This window comes from Entelurus aequoreus, linkage group LG09 (genome assembly GCF_033978785.1).
Source record: "Entelurus aequoreus isolate RoL-2023_Sb linkage group LG09, RoL_Eaeq_v1.1, whole genome shotgun sequence".
NCBI classification, from domain to species: Eukaryota; Metazoa; Chordata; class Actinopteri; order Syngnathiformes; family Syngnathidae; genus Entelurus; species Entelurus aequoreus.
The window spans coordinates 6178086-6195193 of NC_084739.1; the positions used below are offsets into that span (position 1 = coordinate 6178086).

Below are 17108 nucleotides of genomic sequence, written 5' to 3' on the forward strand. Positions count from 1 at the left end.
TATATATTTAAATGTAAAATATACCGTTGAGAAAAGTAGTGCCATTTTTATTTTTATTTTTTTCTACTCAGGCAAATCCGTGGACAGCCCGGGTCCTCGGGCAAGATTGCGATAGGTCAGGTTGTGTTGAGCGCAGTCTCCTTCAGCTTCGTCCTCCAACCCGTCAAGTTGCCTCGCCCAGTGCGGTCCGAGGAACATCTCTCCCTAAAGGCACTTTAGTCCAACTCTAAGACACACCAACCACCGGTAAGAGACACCTCTAATTGACACATTAATGTTGCTTGAGTCGTGAAAACACGAGAAGACGCGCTAGCAACCCGCCGGTAACTCTTGCTAGTTTAGCTAAGCTAACTGGCGCTCGTTGTGCGCCTGACTCATTTATGATAACATTATTCTGCTTTATTAAACTCTTTAAATACGCCCAGCGCATTTTTTAATTTATGTGTAGTTTTTTAAAGACTTACGTAATGTTTTCAGGTAAGAGCTAACCGGTCAGATAACTGTCCTTGGGGCCTGTTTGTGCGGAGTGACACCGCACATCACTTTGACGTGCCGCTAATTAGCGCCAACATGTGCTAATTAGCGCCAACATGTGCCTCCAACCCGCCTTACTTTTGTAAACCCGCTAACGATAAGAAGTAAGCTCGGATTGGACCGGGCCTGCAAAATGACACCCTTCTGTTGCACATTAACCTTGCCACACCGGAGACGTCCGTTTAAGGAGAATAATTGCAATGTAGACATTGCAAGTGTGATGGTGAATATCTTTTAAAGGTTGATGTATTTGCACATGTGCATGGACGTCAGTATTCTCATTGCATTTGAGACCGGGCTTTCTGCTCCGCCGCTCCCAGTCTGTGGAACGCTCTCCCTGACCACCTGAGGGTACCACAGACTGTGGATGCTTAAAAAATAAATAAAACAAAATATATACTTTTTAGAAATAGGTTAAAATAACATAGTGTCATATAAGAATTGACGATATGGAGATAGTAAGGGTGTATTCAACAAAATATTTGGGAATCTATATAGATCAGGCCTGGGCAATTATTTTGACTCGGGCCCACATTTTAAGTTAAAGTACCAATGATTGTGGTGAAATTTTTCCTCTGTATTTTACCCATCACCTTGTTCACCCCCTGGGAGGTGAGGGGAGCAGTGGGCAGCAGCGGTGATTTAACCCCCAATTCCAACCCTTGATGCTGAGTGCCAAGCAGGGAGGTAATGGGTCCCATTTTTATAGTCTTTGGTATGACTCGGCCGGGGTTTGAACTCACAACCTACCGATCTCAGGGCGGACACTCTAACCCAGTGGTTCTAAGCCTTGTTGGAGGTACCGAACCCCACCAGTTTCATATGTGACCTGTGCTGGCAAAATGAGTCACAATGAGAAAATTTTAAAAACGTAGTTATTGTTATTTACGCATTCTCCATTTAAAGACCTTCAAAATGATATATGGTTTGTTGGAATCGGACAGAAAATGACCGAGTTACATCCGATTGAAGTCGGCCAAGTTTGAGGGTCCGTTTTGAGAAAAAACAGCTTAAAGTTTACTGTTCCAGAACAAAACTCCATAGCAACCATACCTTAAAAGTCCTTGTAGCAACACCAAAATTGGTACAATTAAAGTCAAATCCCATGTCTACAGGAAAAATATATATTCAACTCTATTGAAAACGGTTATGTACAAAAATTTCAACACTGTTATGTCAGTTTTTTTGTTCACTGGTCAGTTTGTCAGCTGGTCAGCTGTCCGTAATATTCCTGACCAGCAGCACTAAGAAGATTCGCCGACTGCAGTGAATTTAGCGCACTTGCAACCGCCTGTGTACCCTCTCCACCTTCTAAATCCATTACGGAATGTAAAACAGTCTAACTTATACACAAAAATACTAATTAAATGTTCGAAAATCACCTTTTTTCACATAATATTCCGCTCGAATTACTGTTGTTTTTCATCAGGGCGCAGCCATGATACCACAATGCACCGCGCGGGGTGATTCAACCAATGAGGGTACGCCTCACAGCGACCCTTAGCAACAAGCCGGATTTGTTTACGTCGGGACAGGTTTAAAAACTCGAATTGTATTGGTTCAGAATGGCGTCATCGGGAATTCCATGCTCATTTTTAGAAAGTAGGTAAACTTGGCGTCACAATGATACCAAATATGGCTAGGGGGATTCCCCCCTTATGTGAGTGAGCGTTGAAAACACTGGATTTTCTCAAGGAATTTTAACACAAAGGACTAATTTCTGAAGACATACCTCGTACAAGACCTTCAAATAAAGGTGATTTAAGATGTTTTCTTGCTATTTCGATGATTGGGATCGCTAGATTGTGGCTTTATGGACTAATTTTTGTGAAAATCTCAATTTCAACCAAGATATATTTTCACACCAAAATTAACCGTACATGAACATCACCTTGTTCAAAGAACAAAACCAACACCGTGCATGAACTCACAACAAATTACACACCTTACACACATTACCATGAATTGATTAACGTGGACCCTGACTTAAACAAGTTGAAAAACGTATTCGGGTGTTACCATTTAGTGGTCAATTGTACGGAATATGTACTGTACTGCGTAAACTGTACTGTTTCATATAATGTATTCTCTTCCTCTGCAATCTGCTAGTAAAAGTTTCAATCGATCAATCAAACAACCTGCAAATCAGATGGAAAATAAGAGGGAACATTGTTTGGTGGTATCCATAATACGTTGATAGGGAGAAGTTTTTATTTACACGATAAGTCGGATGTGTCTTTACCTCCATGGCGGAGGCTCCGCCGAACCCCTGAGGCTGACTCACCGAACCCCTAGGGTTCGATCGAACCCAGGTTAAGAACCACTGCTCTAACCACTAGGCCACTGAGTAGGTTTTTAGAGAAAAATGTGTCTGGGGGCCGGTATATCTATTTTTAGGAACACTAATACAAAACCTCACAATAGAGTCTGATTGAATGCTAAAAACGTTATGACAGACCAACCTTAAAAAAACATAATGGAATTTCACATTTTTCTATGAACGATAAAACACTGAATATTGACAAAATATGAACGTCACACCACCTTCGAATCGACATATTTGACAATCAAGTGAAACGCAACAAAAATGCAACAGTTTAATATGAACACAAAGGGTACAAAAAAACCCCACCTACAATATATTTGCTGAATTTCCCCCAGGGATCAATAAAGTACTTTCTATTCTATTCTATACATCACTAAGCTTTAAAACTTTGTTGTGAAAATCTCCTTCCGCGTCTGTGGAAACGCTTCCCACCCACACTGCTTGGTGCCTCGTCTGAGCTGCAGTGATTTAGATGACCATAGTAACTAATTAGATGACCATAGTAACTAATTAGTTTACCATAGTAACTGGTATATCATCCGTAAGCGCAGATTTCAATCATTGAAATACTACATGGTTTTAGCGTTGTTTTTTTTTTGTTTTTTTTTTTTGTTTTTTTTAAATGCACTGTAGCACTTTGAGGTTGTTTGCTCAAAATATGTATTTATTATATATATTTTTCCTGTGTGTGCAGAAACAATGGCCGTGCCTCCTTCATACGCTGATCTGGGCAAGTCTGCAAAGGACATCTTCAACAAAGGCTATGGTATGAGCGTTTCCACACTGTCACACCTATATACTTTAAGTGTTTTTACTACCCAGTTCTGCTGTGACAAAATTGATGATCAAAACAACTCTTTGTTTAGGATTTGGCCTGGTGAAGCTTGACGTCAAGACCAAGTCAGCCAGTGGCGTGGTAAGGTCATTTAAGTGCAGAAAATGAGCTCACGCTCTTGGGGATCAAATATTTAAACCGTGGAAGTTGCATTTCAATTAGTTTTCATACTTGTTGGTGATTATGTCATCCATGGTGCATTATACGAGTAATCTTCACAATCTGCTAATCCAACTATAAAGGAATCTGTCAAAATGTTGCATTGCATGGGTGACTTTTTTCTGTATTTACTTTGCACAATCAATAAGTTGTGAAAGTACAGCAAAATCCATTTGCCAACTAACTCAAGTCCTGGTCCACAGTGTTGTTATTACGGATAAAAAGTGCAGGGACATAACATTTGTGATAGAAAAAAACCCTACAAGAAATCACGGTTTGTGTCAAAATGTGCTGTAATTTTATGATAGCTTGCATATTTTTGCAAAAGCAGAATAGTGGTTATGTCCAAATAAATAAAAACACAAGAAGGTCGAGTTAAGCAACAGGAAATAAACTACCATTAACATTCCAACTTCAAAATGGGACCAAAGGTCCTTTGGATTTTTTCATGGTAAACTTCTGAGCTGTTCTTTTAACTCCCTTTTCAGCAACTAATAACATTCACCAATTTTAATTTAGCATAAATTGGGGGAAATTGTCAAACTGCTGTAGGTAAAATAAAATCCTTTATTATTGACCGTTTATTATTGCTTCTTATGTCTCTAGCAAACATCGTTACTTGTTTATCGATTACCGCTTATGTTGATGTGAATCAGCCAATCTAAGGGATGTCAACTTAAACGAGTTCCAGTAAGGCAGGGCTGAATGGCTGGAAACTGTATTACAATATAAATGTTTATATCGGTCGATATGATAATATTGATATTTTTTACGACCGATTAAAAATAATGACCAGGAAAAAATATATTTTATCCAAACATTTTTATTTTAAAATGTAACCCTCCTTCGATTATGATCCCCTCAGCTATAAAGGCAGAAAGGAAAGGAAATGTCAACACAACCATTGAAAACAATCAATGTAAACTAAATACTAAAATCTAATTAAAATGAAGTGTAACAAAATAGTGCAAAGTGTGAAAAATGTTAACAGAGAAACATGAGAAGAACTGTTTTCTGCAGGTTTGGTGCCAGGAAGTTAGAGCTGTGCTCTAAAGGGTGAGCACAGCTAAGGTGGTGTGGTGTTACTGGTCTTGGTGGGGACAAGCGCCTTGCCTAATTCACAGGCCACATTGGTCTGACTTCGGTCCAGGGTTTCCCCTACATGTAAACAGTCCTAGGGTGCAACGCCACGGCAAGATTAACGCCGCCTCACCTTAAAAATATGTTTTTTCTTTTAATTTTTTTTTTTTTTTTTTACATGAAAACTAATCTAAATTATATATTGTATGAATGGATATACTGTATGTAGTCTATTTATGTACTATTGGCTCTATTACGTTTGAAAAACAGCTCAAATATCATAAAAAAGTGCATTTAAATCGCCTGTCTGAAGCTGGTCGTGACCTAAACAAGTTGACACCCAGCAACATTAAGGAGAGAAAGTTGAAGAGAGAGGTATTTTAAGCTAATTAATGCATTTCTTGTTCAAGCCAGTGTAAACTACCCTAAATCTTTTGACGTTGCTACTGACAATAACGTCTAACTTTACGCCGCATGCGTTTAAAACCTCCGTTTGGACATCGCTATGTGGAGTGTGCGTTTGTCCCCTTGCGTCTGTGGGTTTTCTTTGTGCACTCACGTTTCCTCCCACATTCCAAAATATTTATTTGCGCTTCATTGGAGACTGCCAAATTTTCATAGATAGATATGAATGTTGGTGTGAAGGATTGTTTGTACACAGTACATGTGCCTGCGATTGGCCATGCTAATTTGAGTTAGCTTGTCTATAAGCTAGTCCATTGTATGTTAGCATAAAGCTAGCGCGACCTTCATTCCTGCATAATTGTATTGCTTTTTTCAGTTTATTCCAAATTATATTAGTCTAACGTGATTCCTTCATGTATGTGCACTTCATGTGTTTTTTTATTTTTATTTTGTATTTTTTATTAAATCAACATAAAAAACACAAGATACACTTACAATTAGTGCACCAACCCCCAAAAAAACTCCCTCCCCCATTTACACTCATTCGCACAAAAGGGTTGTTTCTTTCTGTTTTTAATATTCTGGTTCCTACAATAAAGAACAATACAGTCTGCAAGGGATACAGTCCGTGAAGCACACATGACTGTGTGTGCTGCTGGTCCACTAACATTTTCATTAATTACTATTTTTTATGTAATTGTTTTTATATTGTTTTACTTTTTTATTCAAGAAAATGTTTTTTTATTTATTCATCTTATTTTATTTTAGTTTTTAAAAAGGGACCTTATCTTCACCAGACCAGGTTGTCAATGAAATTAAATTGTTTAAAGGGTTCTTAAAACCAGGTCCAGTCCAGATTATGTCAGCAACACACACCTTCATTTATGTACACTGAAAATTAGGGAACACAACAACAAATTGGATATAATCTATAAACAAAATTACATTTTCAAAATAAGCATTTATGTACAGTCCAGATTATGTCCAGGTCGTGTTTATATAATGTACTTTCTTAAGTGTGATTAGTTTTGCAGTGACTTCATTTCGAAGAATATCAACAAAACTAAAGGTTTTTTTTTCAATTTTAATTCAAAGGACTGTTTAACATATTTGGCAAACTAAATTGCAACATTCAGGGAAGGCAACCCTTGAAACTGCATTGATCAAAGAGAGCACAGTCTAACAAGTCAAATTCCTTGTAAGAATTTTTTTTTAACATTATCTATGGCATTAATAAACCAAAACACTTATTTGTTTTTAAATATATATAAAACATTTGTTTAGCCTTTTTAAATAACATATATGCTAATCAAAATGATCATGTCATATGTCGTCATATTGACCACGCCCCACCCAACCCTCTAGTCCGTTTGAAAAAAATTCAAAAAACTGCCATACTGTCGAGGTGACTTTTCCTGTTTTATTGTCGACAATGTCTTCGCTCTCTGCAGCACTCATTTTTAGTTTCTTTTCTTGCCGTAATGCTAAGAATCAACTGCGAAACAAGATGGCGCAACAAAACGTCATAGTTGATACTGTTACTTGATTGGCTGTTAGCGCGTCACTCCCATTGTTAAGTGATTACTTCTTGCGTTGCTCGGTCACCAGAGAGCGAGTGGCAAACGCATTTTTGATTGATATTGATAACGTGTCTATCGTTATACATAATAGATATCGTTTTGTCGCTCAGCCCTAGGTTTCAGTGTATTTTGTTGCCAGGTAGATAAATTGTGCACCAGCCATACTAAATAATGTTTTGTTAGTTTTTCTCATAGATTGAAGTTAGGGTGGCACATTGTGGTCATCGATGATAAAGCAACTCTACATATTGTTGATGTAATCTAAAAATGTGGATGACAGACATTGCCTCAATAGTTACTTTTACTGAAGAACAAGCAGGACTGTAAGTCTTGTGTTGTGTAACGTTGTTTCTTTTGTTGTAATTTAATTTGACGTTTGCCTCGCAGGAATTCAAAACATCCGGTTCCTCTAACACCGACACCAGCAAAGTCGCAGGCAGCTTGGAAACCAAATACAAGAGGGCAGAGTATGGCCTGACCTTCACCGAGAAGTGGAACACCGACAACACCCTGGGAACAGAAATCACCATTGAAGATCAGGTAATGATTCAAGGAACCTTATTGTCAAGAACACCAAAATTACCTCATTATTATTTCCGCCAGTCTTCATGATTGTGCTTGTTTCTCACAGATCGCCAAAGGACTGAAGTTGACTTTTGACACAACCTTCTCACCCAACACAGGGTACGATAAATACGTCTTTGTTTTCCTGTGTTAAAACCAGAGTTAATCTCATGTTTTATAGTACTTAAATATAGTCTTCATAGTTAGAATATATTATTCTCATGGTTTATAGTACTTAAATATAGTATTTATAGTTAGTATACATAATTCTGGCAACCTGATCTGCACACTGCCCATGTCACAACGTGCTGTTGGCTATCCGACGCCCCCACATTCCAAATGTAGAACTCGTCTGTCACTCGGTGGAAACCACATTACTAATAATACTAATACTCAAGGTCACCTTACAACAGATAAAATATCAATCAGTCATGTGACAAACCATTAAAAAACAAATATATATATACACAATAAGAACAGTGCAAATGAGAAGTGACATGGAGGCAACTGATTAACATGAGTGAGCTAGTTTAAAAAGATATGTTTTCAGGCGAGATTTGAAGGTGGCAATGAAAAAGGAGTGTCGAATGTCCAGGGGCAGAGAGTTCCAGAGGTAGGGGGCTGAGTGACTAAATGCTCTTGACCCCATGGTAACCGAGAGTGTAGGTGGGAGGATGAGCTGGATGGAGGAGGAAGACCCGAGAGAACGGGAGGTTGTGTTGATATGAAGAAGATCGGTGAGCAGTGTTTCCCATAAACTGCCAAGATACCTGTGGCGGTGGGGGCGTGGCTATGGGCGTGGTCACCATGACCTCATCGATTAATTTGCTTAATTTACTACAATGATATGATGTTCTCTAAAAAGGCTCAAAAAATGTATACTTACTAATTAATAACAGTTTTGTTTTAAACGACCATCCATCCATTTTACAATATAATTACAACACTTTATGTACATATTTATATACAGATTTGAACAATAAGTTATTCACTGAAATATATTTATTAATTGTGGTTCTTACAAAAAATATATCTTATAAAATATAAAAGCTAAAATGTCTCTTAAAGCTCTGCCCCTTTAATTAGTGCATACTAAATAATTTAACTTTAGCCTACTACTACAACCATATTATTTACCAGCAACATAAAGTGAAACAGAGGCAGAGGTGTCCTGCCACAGTCAGTAACAAATAAACAGAAAACAGTAGTGGTCAAATACAAATAAGGCAACAAGAGAAGTATCCTACACTTCTCTTTTGTAAAGTAAATCTGAACAGCCTATATGGGCATCTACATCAACTATATGATTTGCCTGAGAAGCTGGACAGGACAAAAAAAAACATTTTTTTTTTTAATTTTTAAATTTTTTTAAAATTTGTGGCGGACGTAATTCTTTCGTGGCGGGCCGCCACAAATAAATGAATGTGTGGGAAACACTGGTGAGATATGGAGGGGCAAGATTGTTGAGGACCTTAAATGTGAGGAGAAGGATCTTGTAGTGGATGCGATATTTAATGGGAGCCAATAGAGTAGCTTCAGGACAGGTGTTATGTGACTAATGGAGGAGGTTTTACCGTATTTTTCGGACTAAAAGTCGCAGTTTTTTTCATAGTTTGGCCGAGGGTGCGACTTATACTCAGGAGCGACTTATGTGTGAAATTATTAACAAATTACTGTAAAATATCAAATAATATTATTTAGCTCATTCACGTAAGAGACTAGACGTATAAGATTTCATGGGATTTAGCGATCGGGAGTGACAGATTGTTTGGTAAACGTATAGCATGTTCTATATGTTAGTTATTTGAATGACTCTTACCATAATATGTTAAGGTTAACATACCAGGCACCTTCTCAGTTGGTTATTTATGCCTCATATAACGTACACTTATTCAGCCTGTTGTTCACTATTCTTTATTTATTTTAAATTGCCTTTCAAATGTCTATTCTTGGTGTTGGGTTTTATCAAATACATTTCCCCCAAAAATGCGACTTATACTCCAGTGCGACTTATGTTTTTTTCCTTCTTTATTATGCATTTTCGGCCGGTGCGACTTATACTCCAAAAAATACGGTAGTAATGACACAAGCAGCTGAGTTTTGAACCAGTTGTAGTTCATGGATGGACTTGTCAGGTAAACCAAAGAGTAGAGAATTCCAGTAGTCCAAACGAGATGTGACCAGGGTGTCAACCAGAATTTCAGCGCTGCTGAGGGAGAGAGATGGGCGTAGGCGAGAGATATTGCGTAGATGGAAGTATGCTGACCGAGTGACGTTATTGATATGGGACTTGAATGATAAGGTGCTATCCAGGATGACCGTTATTACTGCATTGTCCCACAAGTTTCCACTTTTTTAAAAACATTGTTTTACCACAACATGTGAGGTGTTTGAGTCCAAAGGATGTTGAAGTCTCATTATGGGGTCATCGAGTCATGCTAACATCGACTTATACGATGTTAAGGCTGACTTGTGATGTTTTCAGTGTTGGCGCTAGGAATTTTCTAAATGGGGTCCCACAAATGATAAATGTATGCATTATCCTGTTGTATCTCACATTCTATATTGTGTTTTGGAAAAATGTTGCCATAAACGGTAAAGGGTATTCTAGAAAAATATGCAGAGATGAGATGTGTCGGTATCAAAATATTACTTGAAATCAATTATTGGCAGCAGCAAAGTGGTCGTTTGGGTAGATTTTAGCTTTGTAAAGGGTATTTCAACAAGTAAACAGTACAGCAGGTACTTGATTCTGATATATGTAATGCTCATAAGGGTATTCTAGTAAGATATGCAGAGATCAGATATGTCAATATCAAAACATTGACATGTCAGGCAATATTACATTTAATGAAAACTTTACATAAATGAATACATCCAAACACTTTATAAAAATGTATGTGCACGAAGAAATAACAGTTACAATTGTATGTATCTTCCAAACAAGAGGTTTTATCACATCAACATCGGACTAACAGTCCTTTTAAATTTCATTAATACCACAGAAAAGGCAAACTGTCATTTTCCGGACACGATAAAGGCTTAAATAATGTCAAACACGTAGCGTTACAATAACCAGGACGATAAAGTGTTTGTCTCGCACCGAGTAATCCGCTTGTGGACAGAACAAAGCCAAGCAATGCAGGTTAGGTGCGCGCTTCCGCAAAGGAGGCAATCACATTTTGGCACAACACCGGCAAATATAAACAGACTTCCTCCTATCCAGGAGATCGCAAAAAGCCGCTGCCTGACCAGGGCTCAGAAAATCTGCAGAGGCTCCTCCCACTCCCACCAAGGACTATTTTCACTGCTGGACTCCAGAAAGAGGTTCCGCAGCCTCCGTAGCAGAACCTCCAGGTTCTGTAACAGCTTCTTCCCTCAGGCCGTAAGACGCATTAAAATAATCCCCTCAATTACCTGGCTGGAATATAAAGACAATATAACATACATCCATAAACGTGGATGCATTTGCAAAAGTGCAATATATTTATCTGTACAGTAATATTTATTTATATCTGCACCTTATTGCTCTTTTATTGCTAGTGCAACGAAATTTCGTTTTTATCTGTTCTGTAAAGTTCAAATTTGAATGACAATAAAAGGAAGTCTAAGTCTAAAACAAAACACAGGCGAAAAACGATAATCGATTTAAAAAAAAAAAAAGCAAACTGGAGTTTTGACCCGCAGAAGGCAGGAACGGGAGCCAAAAGAAAAATCTGGACTTCCGGAAATGCGCGTCCTTTCTCATTTCAATGCGTAAAAAGACAAAAAAAGTGCGTTAACGCCAACATTGGTTTTGCATATGTCTTTCATTGTGGTTTCATACTAATGTGAATATTGCATCACCTGTGTGGCCATCACCTGCCTTCAAACAGCAAGAAAAGCGGCAAGGTCAAGACCGCCTACAAGCGCGAGTACGTCAACCTGGGCTGCGATGTCGACTTTGACTTCGCCGGCCCCACCATCCATGGAGCGGCCGTTGTCGGCTACGAGGGCTGGCTCGCCGGTTACCAGATGACCTTCGACACCGCCAAATCGAAGATGAGCCAGAACAACTTTGCCATCGGTTACAAGACTGGAGACTTCCAGCTGCACACAAACGTGTAAGTACAGTTTAGAGTTGACTGACTTCAACATTCTTTGATACGGTCTCACTGCTATTCATGCACTTTAAAGCAATGATGGGGCAGAGTTCGGAGGGTCCATCTATCAGAAGGTGAGCGACAAGCTGGAGACTGCAGTCAACCTGGCATGGACTGCTGGCAGCAACAGCACCCGCTTTGGCATCGCTGCTAAATACCAGCTGGACAAGGACGCCTCCGTCAGCGTAAGTAAAGCATCAATAAGGTGATGCATAAGAAATATTTGCCTGTAAAATGACTTAAATACTTGTTTTTTTGCAGGCTAAAGTGAACAACAATAGCCTTGTTGGTATTGGCTACACCCAGACTCTTAGACCGGGTGAGTTATGAAAATCTGTTTATTGCACTTTGGCCTTGTTCACACTGCAGGTCAATTCCCATTTACGTTTTGCCCATATGTGACCTGTATCGGATTTGTTCATGTCAATGTGAATAGTACAATTCCGAATTATTCATATCCGACTGACCCAGATTTATGTCCTATGTGGATGTAAATCGGTTATGTATGCGATGCGACTGCAGTCTGAACGCTGCGCTCGCATTCGTCTGATCAAAGGTCATCAAAAAGCAATAAACGTCATAATTCTTCGCCAGAATAGACGGTTACCAAATAAATAGTTGATAAATGAGCAGAAAACAGGTAAAAATAAAATGTTTTAGGAACTCGCGTCAATGTTGCACCTAGGGCTGGGCGAAATGGCCTTTTATTACTATCTCGATATTTTTAGGCCATGTCACGATACACGATATATATCTCCATATTTTGCCTTAGCCTTGAATGAACACTTGATGCATATAATCACAGCAGTATGATGATTCTATGTGTCTACATTAAAACATTCTTCTTCATACTGCATTAATATGTGCTCATTTTAAACTTTCATGCAGAGAAGGAGATCACAACTAAGTCATTTGACCAAAAGTGTATTTATTAAACAGTTATTAAGCAGTGGCACAAACATTCATGTCATTTCCAAACAGAAAGTGCAAGATTGTCAGAGACATTTCAAAACAAGCTATTAGTGCACTTTTGTGCATGATGTCACTAAGATGACATATCAAAACAACACTAAATTAAAGTGTACTTTTTGTACAGAACGCCACTACAATAGTTTAAAACAAAAAAAGTGCACTATTGAGCATGATGTCACACAAGATAGTTCAATAACTGTTAAATAAAAACGAGCTGCATAATAGGAAATAAAATAGTGTATGTCCTTCGCTATGTGGTAGGTGCCTGCGGACGTTATCTCCTTCTGTTGTTGTTGTTTTTTTTATACGGTGTTGATCTGGAAATAGTTGCTTCGGCATTTTGTTGGTGTGGCACCGAACGGAGATGTTGACATGCGGAGTTTCAAGCACTCCTTATTCTCTAGCGGGTGACTTTTCAAATGATGCTACATTTATTAGCAGTGCCGCTACTTTTTGTAGCAACGCTTTTGCCGCATAAATGTTCAACATATAACGTATAACGTGTATTGTAGCGTCCCGGAAGAGTTAGTGCTGCAATGGGTTCTGGGTATTTGTTCTGTTGTGTTTATGTTGTGTTACGGCGCGGATGTTCTCCCGAAATGTGTTTGTCATTCTTGTTTGGTGTGGGTTCACAGTGTGGCGCATATTTGTAACAGTGTTAAAGTTGTTTATACGGCCACCCTCATTGTGACCTGTATGGCTGTGGACCAAGTATGGCTCGCATTCACTTGTGGCGCTCTGTACTTCTCCCTACGTCCGTGTACACAGCGGCGTTTTGAAAAGTCATAAATTTTGCTTTTTGAAACCGATACCGATAATTTCCGATTAGCATTTTAAAGCATTTATCGGCCGATAATATCGGCAGTCCGATATTATCGGACATCTCTAAATATTACCCTGACAGCGTGGGACAAGCAGAAATCCGGTAAGCCATGTTTGTTAACAGCGAAAGTCACTGCTTATTCAGCACCTGTAGTGAGCAAACTTGTCCAAAAGATGGCGACATAGCACAAGCAATAACATATCTTTCTGTTTATGGTATGGTGCTGCGCATGTCAAAGTAAAATATTCACATTTAAGTAGGGGTGTAACGGTACACAAAAATTTCGGTTCAGTACGTACCTCGGTTTAGAGGTCACGGTTCGGTTCATTTTCGGTACAGTAAGAAAACAACAAAATATAAATTTTTGGGTTATTTATTTACCAAATTTGCAAAATCTTTCACCGAAAATATTTTTCTTTGTGGAATATTTGATGTGAAGAAATCGAAACCTTTCGATAGGTCAATAATTCATAATAACATTGATTTTGATTCAATATTATGTTTTGAGCAATGACAATTTCAAAGAAAAAAAACCAGCTTTGTTTTATTAGTCAACATTGCAACTTTTTCTAAATTACATTTAACCTTTAAGCTTTTTTATTTCACTTTTGTTATGTTTTTGTTTATTTTAATAGTATTTTTAGAATGTGCCGTGAGCCTTTAAAACATTAGCTGTGGGCCGCAAATGGCCTCCGGGCCACACTTTTGACACCCCTGCTATAGATAATAAAAAATTAAATCTGATAAAAATCTATGGATAAAAACCAGAGCCTGGCGATGCATGCGCGTTTATCATAACTCTCTCTCTCTCTCTCTGTCTCCACCCCTCCCTCACAAATGCTGCTGCGCGCACAATTTTTGTTTTTAACCCCTTCTTAACCCTGAACGTACATTGAAAATACACGCAACCCTAACTCAAAATGCCGGACATTTGAGGCATTTAAGAAACTCCGACCTGACAGCCCCGCAAAAGAGGACATGTGCGGTGAAAAGAGGACGTATGGTCAGTCTATCGTAGCCCGTTAGCTGCTAGCATGCCGTGTGTTGTGCCTCGGTGTGCATTGTTTACACAACGTGCGTTACGCTACTTAATATGTCCGTGTGGAAACTCGTTCGGTACACCTCCGAACCGAACCGGAACCCCCGTACCGAAACGGTTCAATACAAATACACGTACCGTTACACCCCTACATTTAAGGTGTGATGCATGAAAACGCACGTCGTAATCAGATCATTTTTTCAGGGTCCATGTACACGGTAACTTTGTAACCTAGCCCACGTACACGTGGCTAATGTTGTCTCCTCTGCCTGCACAGGTGTGAAACTCACCCTGGCCGGCCTGGTCGACGGGAAGAACTTCAATGCTGGAGGCCACAAGCTGGGTCTGGGCTTGGAACTGGAAGCCTAAAGCTTGTTTATTTCCTCCCACACTAAGGAACTCCGGAATATCAGAAGACAATTTGGCCTTAATGTACTTCCCAACCAGCAGGGGGCCACCTTGAAGAGATCCGGTTCAAAGGCTACAACAACAAACTCTGAGCACCAAGTCACATCGGTGCTTCTCTTTGTTGCTTTCTTGTTGCAAGAGTCAGCTGGTGGCGTATTATTTATATATATATATACATGTAATATGGTTCCTGTCCAGCACTGCCATAATGATAAAAAACTACAGTCCATTTCCCTCTCCACGCCTGTGAGGCTTTAGTGTGTTCTTCATACCAGACACTCCTTTTTGTGTGTTGTCATACACCTTTTTTTTTTAAAACACCATCTGATATTCCTCAGTTTTAAAAAATACACTAGGCTTTTTTCTCTCTCTTGCTGTCTAAAAACAGCTGCAAGCCTCCTTCCGGTTCACGCACACACATAAGGGACGAGCGGCTTGTCCGCCAGCAGGCCCTTAAACCGAGCAGTTTTTGGGTTTACTTCCAGTGAAACAAGGCCGACCAAGCAAACGCATTTGGAGTTCTTCAAAGCCAAACTTAATGAAATCTTAAAGTTAACTGTTGTCACCTTCTTGTACATGGAGGTCCTTTTGTGGACGGTAACTTTTCAATAAAGTCTCTGAACTCCGAACGGCCGCTGTCTGGTGTCATGTTGCCGCATTTGTGGTTCTCGTAATTCACACGCTTTAGCACAAATGTTAGTTAATAATAAAACGATATTAACCTGAAATGTCAAATTAATACATGGTTATAACCCAAATACCCTATTTTTCGGGTTATAGAGCGCACAACCACCACATTTTTGAAAAAAAGAAATGTTGACATATATTTGCCACAGGCCCTGCGATGAGGTGGCGACTTGTCCAGGGTGTACCCCCTTCCGCCCGAATGCAGCTGAGATAGACTCCAGCACCCCCCGCCACCCCAAAAGGGACAAGCGGTAGAAAATGGATGGACTCAAAATAGTGAGTTGTATTTTTCATGCACTTATTTTTGCTGTATTTATCTGACACAAGTGGAAAGTCAGTCCCTGGAAATAATGCCTACATTAAACCGGTCCGTGGTGCTAAAAAGGTTGGGGAGCCCTGCGTGCGTCTAGTCCACTTTTCTTCTATTCCTCTCATCCTCTTGTCTTCTATTAGACTGTTCCACACTTCCTCTATTCCACTGTTCCCATGTTGCTCTGTTCATCCATTCTTCTTTTACACTGTTCCACTCTTTGTCTCTTCCACTATTCCTCTATTTCACTTTTCCACTTTTTCTCTATTCTAGTGTTCCTTTATTCCATCATTCTTATTTTACTCTCGTCCACTGTTCCTTTATCCCCTTGTTCACCCGTTCCACTATTCCTCTAGTCCACGTTTCTTCTATTCCTCTGTTGCTTTGTAACTTTTCCTCTCCTCTTGTCTTTTATTGAACTGTTCCACTAGTCCTCTCTTCCACTGTTCATTTATTCTACGCGTCCTATATTTCTTTGTTCCACTTTTCCGCTATTCCGTAGAATGTCTGGCCCAAACAGAAATATAATGGCTTGTAGTTAAAGTATTAGTACAGCCAAAGTTGTGTGTTTAAAGCACAACAACGACCACCTTTGGGTAAATCTCTTGACGGTCACTTAAAGGGCCCGCACCGAATTAATCTTAACTGCATATATAAATGGTAAACATGTGCACAATGAAACAATGGCAGTGAATAAGGACAAAGTCAAGTAAACGGGTGTGGTGAATTAAGTCCTTAAAGCAACCGCTACAGCGTGCTATTTAATCACACACAGCCACATTTTTATACAGTAGTACCTCAACTTACAAGTTGAACTGGTTCTGTGATGGCGCTCAACTCAGAACACTTGCATCTTAAATTGTCTCTTAATTTGAGCAGCCCAATTTTAATATGCCTTTTAAAACGTGTACCGTAGATATGGTGTATAAAAACAATACAATAGCATGTACTACTAAAATGTACAGTAGTTTTATGAAGTAACGTGCAGCATTGGAGGGCTAACCTTAAATGTGTTGGTATGGGTCCAAACCAGCGGTGCCCAAACAAATCCAAGCATGCGGTGGCCATTTTGGTAGTTTTTACCTTCAAACCCAGTATGCATTTTCTTGTCATATTTAGTAAAAAAAACTATTTTTTGTGTTTGCAAACCTTACAAAAGCTCATGTTTCTAGTAAAACTCGCAAAGATACATTATTTCAGGCATTATTAGACATTTTGCATGTTTGGTTTAGGAGTTATGTTTA

The 17108-nt window shown here is 39.1% G+C and overlaps 1 protein-coding gene across 1 annotated transcript; it reads left to right on the forward strand.

Annotated features, from left to right (window-relative positions):
* The first annotated feature begins 79 nt into the window (after positions 1 to 79).
* Positions 80 to 15496, forward strand: LOC133657086 (voltage-dependent anion-selective channel protein 2). Its single transcript, XM_062058007.1, has 9 exons — positions 80 to 246; positions 3555 to 3626; positions 3727 to 3776; positions 7307 to 7459; positions 7551 to 7603; positions 11359 to 11586; positions 11660 to 11810; positions 11887 to 11944; positions 14737 to 15496. Exons 2-9 carry the CDS (start codon positions 3560 to 3562, stop codon positions 14826 to 14828), a joined length of 852 nt encoding a protein of 283 aa, XP_061913991.1. The 5' UTR covers positions 80 to 246; positions 3555 to 3559; the 3' UTR covers positions 14829 to 15496.
* The last annotated feature ends 1612 nt before the right edge of the window (positions 15497 to 17108 follow it).